The following is an 11076-nucleotide window of genomic DNA, read 5'->3' on the forward strand; positions in this document are numbered from 1 at the left end:
GTTTTTATCACTGATAAGATTTGCACTTCCATATCTGCAGTGTTAAATGTTCACCACTAGAGGTCCCTGCCAGCTCACGTTGAGCTTCTAAGTAGGTGACATGGCCCAAAAATGAAACAATAAGAGGCATTTTTATTTTTTTTAACGTGTATGAAGTTGAAATTCTTTTATCTAAATATAAATTCAGGATGTTAGGAGGATTTTCTGCCATGATTTCATGCTATTTAGCTAGTTTAAGGCCAAAGTTTTTAGTTTTATTAAAGTTTATGAGAAAACCTGCAGATCATTTTTGTTGCAAAGGTACTTGCACAACAACTCTAAATTAATTTTTCATTTAATCAATAACTGAGTAATTTCCTATTATAACACTCTCTTGTTTTGTGTGGTAGGACATCATATGACCTGAGGCATGGTGTTCATGATGGTCTGGCCTGGAGGAAGAAGACCGGTGTGTCAGAGTTCAGGAGGTGGAATGTGACAGCCAATGGTAATTTAATAAGTAAGGAAATGCGTTATATAACCTGTATTACTGTTGTTGGTTGGAAGCCCAATATTTACAAAATATATTTTAAATAAAGATCAGAGATTCCCCTTATTTACCTGACTGTAATGACAGCTGATGATGTATTTGTTTTGGTGTTGCTGTTGTTTATGTGGCACAATGTGTGTGGTTGTATACACTGCTATATGTGGTGGCACAGGGACAAAAAGCTGATTAGGGGTGACACTGGCTAAATGTTTGCAGATGAGGACTCCCAATATTTAATCACCACAGTAACAAGGGTCACCAGGGTGGGCCAGTGGGCCAAGTATGGCCAAGGGGCGCTGTGGGGCAAGATGTTTATTCCAGAATCAGTTTGTGGATATGTGTATGTGTGCATGGGGTCAAACGTGTGTGCGTGTGTGTGCCCTCAATTGTCCCTTGACCATTCGCCTGAGGGGAAAGTGTGCTTGGTCAGACCTCAGTATAATCCACACAGTCATGAGGAGTGAGGACGCTTCCTCACTTCCCGTGGTCAAACACTAGCCATGTCACACACATTTAGCGTCTTTTTGGGACATTCTCAGTAGATAATATTTAATATGTTGTTACACAAAGACAGGAAAACAAGTCACATGCCATTACAGTAGAGATAACAAGCTCCAAAAGTGCATCACTATGCTTCAGTGATGTGCCAGGGCTTCTTCAACATGTGAAGAAGAAACAGAACAGGATGCAAACAGGGAAGGAGATCTTATGAACATTCATTCTGGTTATGCAACAAAATGCAACTAAAACAATGTAGAAGATTACAATAAATAATTGTAACAATAAGAGAATCTTTTTTTCATCTAGTTTTAAATAAACTTGCTTACTATAAAAATGTGGTGAGGTCGGTGGATGGACTGTTAATCGCCCACATTATGTTTTTAAACTGGGTGGTTTTATTGTGTTTTTCTTGTTCTATTCCCATAATACCAGCATAAAATTGCAGTTTTATTATCTCCCTCAGCCTTTGGATTAAATACAGTAAAATAATACAGCCACATAGAGATAAGGCAGGTCTATGTTTCACTGTTCAAAAGAGTTCAAATAATAAACCTGCTTTACATCCATTTAGGAAATTCCACAAAAGCGTAGTGGGGATACTGTGGGCAGGAACACCACACGTCTTCAGGGAACACTGCTGGAGAATATTTCCCGGAATTTTGGGGCCTGTACAACCACAGCGGCAGCTCGTTTTTTTTCTAAATGCAGCTCATTTTGAGATAACACAGGTAGTAGAGCTTTCTGTCTCCCTGACTGCTCCTCTCTGGAGGACCTGAAAAGAAAACAATAAATGAAGAGAAGAAGACAAGAAGGGGGGATGAAAAATATAGAAGAGCATTTTTCAAACGGTGAATAATTTGTATGCCCTGACATGATGCTGCGCAGGACCACTTCCTGTGGCTCAGGTTTCAGTGTGTGTGTGTGTGTGAGTGTAAATGTGCGACGGGGGGAGGGTACACTTCCTGCACCAACTCCTGATTTTAGGAGCCTTAGATTTGGAGAAAAGTTAGAAAGATTGTGCAGTAAAAGCATCCAAAAGGATAAAAAAAACACAGACGAACAGTTGCCTCTGGAGATTTGTTGTGAACAGTTACTTTAAATGAACTTTAAACAACACAGATCAATAAAGATTTATAATGTTTAATGGGAGGGACATTTCAATATGTGTATGTGTGGGAAAGGATGAAGATTTTTTTCATCAGTGTTTGCAGGTGCTGATTACATGTGTGGCCTCAGGAAATGTTATATGGTCAGTTCTAAGGTAAACAACCTTGTTCAGACATCCCTCCCTTTAGGTTCACATTAGGCCTCCCCTTTAATAGCAGAGTAGATATCCCTGTGGTGCTTTTTCTAATAAACCCTGTTTATCTTAAAGCTACGGGCCGAAGATTCCTCACAGGAACAACAGCAACTTGTTTTAGCTTTGTTCAGCTATATAACTTAGCCTCTTTTCCTCTGTTCCGCTGTGTAATTTTTTGCTGTGTGTGTGTGTTCAGCTTGGGGTCTGGCAGTGTCTGTTCTGAGGTTTTTGTGGCTGCAGGTAGCGGACCTGTTCACTTAAACACTGCACCTCTAATGTACTCCAGATGATCCAACTATTTATAACTTTCCCACATCCATATGCGCTCTCTCTCTCTCTCTCTCTCTCTCTCACACACACACACACACACACACTCCTCTGCTGTGTTGTAATTCTGGCAACTAGTGTTTTACTATGCCATAATTTTTTAGACTGGTTTGTACACACCGACACACCGACACAATCCTTTATTGTGCCCTTTCTTGCATTTACTGTACTTTCGGTCCCAAGACCTTCTGACTCTTTTTTTAGAGGTGGTGTTACTTTACACTTTTCCTGTTAGCATGCCATGACTGGAGCTTGTGCTTGTGTATCAGAAGGTTTCTAAGTTGGCACTAACCTTTTACCAAGCAGCCGGGACATTTACGCCTGTTTTACAAGACTTAAAAAAATGCAAGTGGTACATATAACACAAAATTCCAGGGTTATAAACCCAACCAACACCTAATGAAGGAAAAAAGATACAGACAGGAAAACATATTTTTAGAAAGCAAATATATTGTCCTAATACTAAACATACACATAGGAACATGCTAGATAATCACTGCATCAGCGGGTCTTGTTTTCTTACAGGCCTGGCTTTGCTGTGTGTTTTCCCCTTCTTCCTCCTTAGAGCTGCACAAACACTTGTATCAAGTAAATAATGAGGCACGACAAGTGTTTTTGTGTTTGTGAGTAGATGGAAACAAAAAGCGGTGTGGAGGAAATGAGCGAGGGAGATGATAGATAAAAGAATACGATAAAAAAAGGAGGAGGGAGGGGAGGATTTGGGATGGTAATGAAAGAGGTGGAAAGACAGAAACGGACCACCTCAAAGTCATGAGAGAGGGAGTGAGGAGAAAGAAGGTGGAGAAAGAGAGAGAGAGAGAGAGAGAGAGACCACCCCACAGTAAACACCAGTGAGAAAGCTGCAGATTTTAATGTCTGTTTCTCTCCCAGCACAGCTCCTCCTAGACCAACACTGCAGGCTGGACTCATTCCTACTGCCAAGACATCCTTCACTGTGTGAGTATGTGAGTGTGTGCAATCATGACAGGGGCCCCCAGAATACCAGTAAACTATGGCTGTGCTCTACTTTCACCAGAGAAAAGCTGAAAAACTTCATATAATCCAGGATGATGCAACACAGTGTGTGTGTGTGTGTGTCAGACAAACCTCTCTACTAACACAACAAGGAAACGTACATTTCCTCACATTCCCATCAGTGTGAATGGAGCTGAGTTGAGTCAAACAATGCTCTCTCTTTGTAGATGTAACACACAGTATGTTGTGCGTGTGACCTGAGGCTTTTCCATACTGATAGTCTACAGATCTGTTCATGATAAGCACCCACTGTGGTTTTATAAAATAAACACACTGAAACCCCTTTAACCTTCATCAGCAGACCTCCTAAAGTTCCTCATTCTCAGCCAGAATTAAACATTCAGAAAGCTTAAATCTAATAAAGGAACTTTGTATAGGGTGAAGTAAATTAAGTTAGGAGAAAGGGCCTATGTGTTTGAATGAGCCGTGCTGCTCTTTGATAAAGCGCCTATGTTTATATTTGTAAAGCGGGGCCACTGTGATATTGTCTGGTATGTGGAGAGTTATAAGAGGCTTGTGTTTAACTCAATCTGCAAGATAAACAGCCTCGGGCAAGAGAGCTGAGAAGATTCATATAAGTTTGTTCCATTCCTGAATTCTTCTTTTTCGCACCACTTTATTAGTGTTGTTGTTGTTTTTTTTTAACTACAATCTCTGTGCTCTCACCTCATAGTCAGCCCATGCATTTGACAAGTATTAGTGAACTGAGTGGGTTATTTTTCTGGAGGTGAATGTGGTGGCTCGTGGTCCAGCTGGGGGTCGCTGCATTCTGGGGATAGGGTCAGTTTGAGAGGTCACAGGTCAACACTGATGGGTGCAGTTGGCACCGACCTCAGGGAATTTGCGCGAGAGAGAGTGAGCTTTGAGTAACTGCCAGGCCAGTCAGGAATCCACGCTGACTTCCTCTGTCACTCTCTGTACGCTACTTGTGCGCAACAATGTTCATATTGTGTCCACAAAGCTTAAAATTAAGAGGTCTAATACAAAGTATGGGCAGAGTATTATTTCCATCTTTTTTTAACCCTTTAGAGATTTTACATGCACTTATTCTCATAACCACAGGAGGGGGCTTAGCTTAAACAGGTTTTCTTGGAGGTACCATACTTGTCTCTGGACACAAAAATAGGAAAAATATGAAAGAATGTGATAAAGACAAATGACGGGCCTCCATCTTAACTCCCAGCACACCTTCCTGTGCTGCCTCTTCAAAGATTTAATATTCAAATCTTGAACAATAAATAGGAAAAGGCCAATAAATGTTTTTTTCCACATAACAAATGTCTAATTTATTCATTTATTTATTCACCTCTGACAAGCAAAAATGAAGGATTTGTTGTTCAGAGGATGTCCTTGGGCATGATTTGAGCTGAGTCAAACATTACTGAGTAAAAAAGAGACTCACATCCGCATACATGTATACACTTACACACACACTAACAGCTTCAGGTTAAGATGAAACACAGATAATTAACTCTAATGGAAACCAGACTTCCAAATCAAGTCCCTTGGTCTGTCTGTCAGTCTGTCTGTCTTAGCTCGACTTCCTCTCCCCCTGCATGTCTTTCTGTGGTGTTGAGGGTTAATGTAAACCAGGGTTAGTTACCCTGTAATGGGGAACTTCAGAGAGAGAAACAGAAAAATTAAGAAGTGAAAAGAGACAGGACACAACTAACCAAACTACCATCCAGCTTACTTTAGAGGGATAAAAGTCAGAAATCGGTTTCAGAAAGATTTAGGGCTGCTGGCATTATTAAAACACACACAGGCTTCCACCTTTGGCTTTTAGATCAGCTTAAGGACTGCAAGCAGATATAAACTGTGATTAATGAGGAGGAGAGAGTGTGTGCAAGTGTGTGTGTCAGTCATCAAAGACTCTATAAATCATAGCACACTTAAAACTAAAGAGCCAGATGCCTTCACACTGATAACGAGCGGTCATCCCATTACTTTTATACATCAAAGGGGGGCAGGAGCTGAGCTGCAGGAGCCCTCTTCCCCCTCTTTCTCACTGAGGAATGTATTTCCCTGTTTGGTAGGCGTGAGAAATCTCCCTCTGTGTGTGCATAACCTATATGTGTTTGTGCGTGTGTGTGTCTTGAAGCCTCAGAGGTGACATTCCTCCCTGTCAGAGCAACAGCCTCAAGTTTAAGATAACATAGCCACGGTGATCTAAGGGTGGGAATCAATCCCCCCCACCACCCCACCCTGGCGGCTGGCGAGGCCTTCAGGTCAGAGCTGATGGCTTTACCTTCCGCACGCGAGCCGTGATGCAAAAACACAGTAATGCTCCCATAATCATCTCTCAACAACCCTATGGAGAGATATTAAACCCAGCGGTGAAATACATTATAAAACCCTCCCTTTCCCTCTCTCTCTGACTGAAGACGTGGACTGTAGTTCAGATATTTAAAACCACGTTTTAAACAGTTTTCAGCTTATTTTAGGTAGGTTGATATATGAGACCCATAGGCCTTATTGAAGAAAACTGTTTGAAGCACTGCAAGTAGGCGATTATTTCAAGGAAGCTTTGTAGGAAAAACTCTAACTGAAAAATGTAACAACAGCATGATCTACACAAGCTACTTTGCATACTTTTATTACAAAATTGATAATAATATTGTGTTTTTAATCTCTTCTGTTTTTCGCCACAACTGCTTGCACATATAATCACACAGCCCAAGTTGCATTATGACCCGTATCCACCCAGTTTTTCTGTCAAAGGCTCTTGGGGCAGAGCTGCTGTAGCACCTGCAGGAGACTCCCATGCTGACCTGTGGCTCTGAGGACATCTGGAAATATCATGCACGTCTCCCTCTCAACTCAAAATGCACCACATTCAAACAGACCATCAGCTAATTATGGCTTTCCCAGATCCCTGAGCTCACGAAATTCATTACGGAATAAGCCACCACTATGAGATGTTTTCTTTTGCCCCATCCAATGAGGTTCAGTTAACTGGGGATTCACCAACAAACCCGTCATTATAAACTCACTCTGCAGGCTCAAAGTACTGAGACTATGAGAAATGAGTTTGTTTCAAAAAAAGCTGATAGTCATGAAATTGGTTTATTAAATGCAGCCCCTAGTAGAAGTTTAAAATTAATATCTGGGCACTACAAATGAAAGATACAGTACCTTCGTTTTTATTCAATACACCACAGTACCAAATATTTACAACACTCAAATACACAGACTCTAGTTTCATTCAGCGTTCTGTGATATTGCAAAAATAAATAACTTTTATTTGAGAGGCAGGGGAAGGAATTTTAAACCTGTGTAGAAAAATAAATACAAAATACTTCATTTTCTGTGAAATGTTGTCAAAGGGAATGTGGAATAAATGTCATTTTTCTCTCATGTTCCCAAGCAGAGCAGTTCATCAGAGCTTGTTTTTGTTTTTACAACATTCATAGTCGCAGTGGTCTTTCTTCATATCCGTCCTGTGTGTCCTAAGTGCTCCCTTGCAAACATTACAGTCCATGCAAAGGGAAATATGAAAAAGGCTGCTCTCCTCTGAGGCCTGAAGTACAGGACCTGAGCCTGGGCTGTGTTTGGCCTGTTTCGGTTGAAGAGCAGTCCTGATCCATCGGTTCTTCAGTTGGTCAGTGATCTGTGGAAGATATATTATGTTTATTTAAAAAAATCAATACATAAAAAATAAACAGGTTGAAAGTGCAGTGACGTAACCAAGTCGTGATGTTGACATACAGGGAGAAATGCTTTTCCTCACAACATCTTATATTGATGGTGATACGTGATGCAATCATGTGCGTAATTTGGAATTTGGAAGTGTTAAAGTGCACATATTCAAAATATCAAACAGGCCTAATGAGGTGAAAAGAGGTTCAAGGAGGCGCCATACAAATGTTGTCGCCAAAGTAAACTTATTATTTTGAGTTTTCATTTGAGGACGGTGCGTAAAATGCGCACACTGCACCTCCTGGACCTGCTGGATGAGAAAACATGACAGGAGTGCAACCTACCGTGCTGTTCCTTGAGCAGCTCTGGCCCTGCTAGTGGGACGTAGTAGACAAGGACCACGCGCCCCCCATCCTCCAGACCGAGAACGCGTAGCTCAGACGCTCGTGCGCCACGTAGCTGCAGCTGGTCCCCCGCGCGTCCAGCTCGTCGCTCTGTAGAACTTGGCACAAGAAGTCGATGTACCGGGCTGCCAGCTTCAGCGTCTGGATCTTGCTGAGTTTGTCCGACGGTAGGGTGGGAATGATCTTACGTAACGACGTGAACGCCGCGTTAAGGGACTGTGTCCGTTGCCGCTCGCGGATGTTGGCCATCACACGCTGCGTCTGTAGGTCATCGAAGGAGCGCGCAGGGCTGCTGCTGGCCTCGCTGCCCCCGCTCCCGGTGCTGCCGCCAACCTCTCCGTCACAGCTCTTTCTGCTCTTTTTTTTCCCGGGACTGGGACTCTCCACGTCTCCTTCCTCCTCTTCATCCGTGCTCCTCCGTGCTGTCCGCCTCTTCCTTGCGCCTCTACGCGGCAGCTGACGGTCGGTCTCCTCCTCGCTGTTGCCAGCGCTATCCATTGGGGAGGAGTCGTCTTCCCGCATCGTTTCTCTGAAAAAAACTCACTCTATGGTCTGTTAGACCAGTTTTAACCCCTGACCCAAATCCACTGAAGCGGCTACAACATCAACAAACACGGCAGGTAATAAAAAGTGTGGCCTGCAGTGGGTGTTGGCTGGTATTACGGTAAATCTCGTGCGCCACGGAGAAGGAGAGGTGACTGCCAGACTGGAACGACTCTCGCTCTTATAGCGGGGAGAGAGCAGGAGGATTTTGGGGAGCGCTGTGATTGGGTGAGGAGGGGTGTAACATAATACTGCAGGAGAAGGAGCGTTCTGGCTATAATATTATAGGAATAGAGTTAAAGTCATGCAAGCTTCTTAACACAAGACTGGGAGGATGTAGCCTGGCAGGGGCGGTATTATGAATAGGTGTAGCTTTGTGCAAACACTGCAAGAACTGTCTCAGGGATGAATTCTTTCTCTCTACCCCACCCCAATTTATTTCAGCCCCAAATCCACAATGCTGTTTTTCCTCTTGGATTTATTGCAAAGTAAACAAAGCAAGTGGAACTCCTACAAGAAATTAGACTGCCTCTTTTTATGTTCAAGTTAAGTGATGCCTTGCTGTTGTCTCCATATAACTTCCTCTTTTTATTCTTTTATTTTTAAGTAGAAGTCGTTTTATGTTGGTTCCAATATTGTTGCTGCTGAGTTTATAAAGAGACCTGTAAGTGTCCCATCACATACATTTTCTTTTTTTTGTCAAACCAAGTCCCTCCACTACTCTTAGGGCTCAGGTATAGACTTGGTCTCAGATAAGAGCAGTGAAAAACATCGTACCTACTGAAACACAGGAGGGTGTCCCAGGAGGAGGTCGCTGCTCCCATAAGCAGACCTAGGTGTTTATTTTCCCGTCAGCGGCCCCGCATTGAGGTATGCACTTAAATGGGTCTGACTCCCGCAGGGGATCTCGGCACTGCGGCTCAGGTTTAAAAGGCGGTCCGTCGCAGGGTGCTCTCAGGGCGGCTCTGCGCTCACAGCGGGGTCGCTGAAGGCGGTGTACGGCTGGAGCACAACGCAAATATTGGAGGTGATGAAGATGGACTGAAGAGGGAGGGAAAAGGAGTCCCTCGCACGAACAAAGTCTAAACACATGACCACCCAGCGCTGCAGCGCCTATACCGCTATAATATCAAAATCCAGCAAAAACACCTCCTCCAGTCTATGTAGGACTGAAACTAGATCTGCCAACTTTTTGGAGGTGGTTTGTGGTATGAAAACCCACCGAGAAGCCTCAGCTTTGATGAGGGAGGATGGCACACGAGGAGAGCTGCAGCAGGCCCAGTCTGTTTATTAGGAGACACATGGGCCTAGATATCCCTGCATTAACTCTCTCTATCCTTCATTATTCACTACGGGACAGAGAGAGCATGGCTGGTGGTCTGTCACTTCCCCTCTATCACATCTCGGACTCAATTCACACCTCAAGATAATCCCCTGTGCTTCATGCGGTGAGGCCTGGATCTGCGATTCAAATCATTTAAAGTGGTTTGTTGATTGTGCTTTATATGGTTTCCTGTTTTCTGTTTGAATTAACCCTCAGTGCGCCGCCTTCTTGCGCCACACCTGTTCTGCGCCAGGTGAGGGGAGCCGCTGTGTAGCTCTCCGAGGTGCTGAAAACACACCTAGTCTATGAAACTGAAATCACTCAATCATTCAAAGGCTATAAATTCAAACATTGATTAGGGCAAACGAATATATTGTGACTGTTTAATTATTTACATGTATTTAAAAAAAATAATCCAAATATGTCTTTAAATCTTGCTGTGTTTGAATTCCACAGAGGGACAAAGTCTGGAGAAAGATAATAAATATACCTGAAAGACAGTTCAACAGTATATTAATTGACGGACTACTCTGACTCAGGTGTTCTCCAGCAGGTCCGTCATGAAGGAAATGTAGACGATCGCCAGGCGCAGCGTCTCGATACGGGACAGTCTCTTCTCGTAGGCGAATGTGGGAACCTTCCTCCTCAGTTCATCAAACGCCTCATTCAGACTGAACATCCGCTTCCTCTCCCGCACGTTGGCCGCCTGTCGCTGGACCACTGTGATAATCCTCCTCCGTTTGGACTTGGTGTGTCCATAGGTCCCTCGGCTGTAGAACCTCGGTGAGCCCATCACCAGACGTTCCGTGCGCACGTCGTCCTCCAGCTCACAGCTCCAAGATGAGTCGTCTAGTTCCTTCGGGTTGTTTGGAGTGCTCAGGGTATCATCCACCTGCTGTTTTGGTCCTGAGGTAAATCGTTGCGGAAACTCCACCAGGTTCATGTCGCTGACAAAATTTGTTAAAGCAGTGTCGACGAAGCGGCCCTGAACCTCCATACTCCACAAGTCCACAACCACAGACTCTCAGACACAATCAAGCGGACTTCAGCCAAACCTCCAGACACCACAGCAGAAACTTCTCCAAATCCGGTCAGTGCGCGACAGGGTGAGATCCTATTTGGCACATGTCCAAGAGCCCTTCATGCTGTTTTAATAAGTCGCCTATATCACATCACAGCGCGACATCTTTCATGTCCCGTCAACTTCTAAATTGAGTCCATTTCTGCCGATCATCGGCCGGTGAGTGGGCTGAGAGAAGCTTAAAAGGGCCGAGAGGAAGCTGGAGGGCCCTGCCAATTGATGCGCTGTCCTCCTAGAGGCCCTTAATGAGCTTCTGAAGAACGGAGACTCTTGACAGAGGGTCATACAGCCTTGTTTACACTCTCCCCTCTGCCTTAGAGGCTAAATAATGACACTTTTATCACTTAAACCGTCCAGGAGAAGACCAAATAGAACATTCCCTAACAGTCACTA

At 43.7% G+C, this 11076-nt stretch overlaps 2 protein-coding genes across 2 annotated transcripts; both read right to left on the reverse strand.

The window, feature by feature from the left end:
• Positions 1-6812: 6812 nt before the first annotated feature.
• twist1a (twist family bHLH transcription factor 1a) lies at positions 6813-8419 on the reverse strand. Its single transcript, XM_028399264.1, has 2 exons — positions 7676-8419; positions 6813-7302 (listed from the first exon to the last, which is right to left on the reverse strand). Exon 1 carries the CDS (start codon positions 8255-8257, stop codon positions 7706-7708), a length of 552 nt encoding a protein of 183 aa, XP_028255065.1. The 5' UTR covers positions 8258-8419; the 3' UTR covers positions 6813-7302; positions 7676-7705.
• Positions 8420-10137: 1718 nt separating this feature from the next.
• LOC114432605 (fer3-like protein) lies at positions 10138-10599 on the reverse strand. Its single transcript, XM_028400714.1, has one exon. The coding sequence runs from the start codon at positions 10597-10599 to the stop codon at positions 10138-10140; it is 462 nt and encodes a 153-aa protein (XP_028256515.1).
• Positions 10600-11076: the final 477 nt, after the last annotated feature.

This window comes from Parambassis ranga, chromosome 2, assembly GCF_900634625.1.
Source record: "Parambassis ranga chromosome 2, fParRan2.1, whole genome shotgun sequence".
Lineage (NCBI taxonomy): Eukaryota > Metazoa > Chordata > Actinopteri > Ambassidae > Parambassis > Parambassis ranga.

Coding starts and splice junctions, on each gene's coding strand:
- twist1a (XM_028399264.1), bottom strand. CDS start 8,257: ATGCGGGAAGACGACTCCTCCCCAATGGATAGCGCTGGCAACAGCGAG.
- LOC114432605 (XM_028400714.1), bottom strand. CDS start 10,599: ATGGAGGTTCAGGGCCGCTTCGTCGACACTGCTTTAACAAATTTTGTC.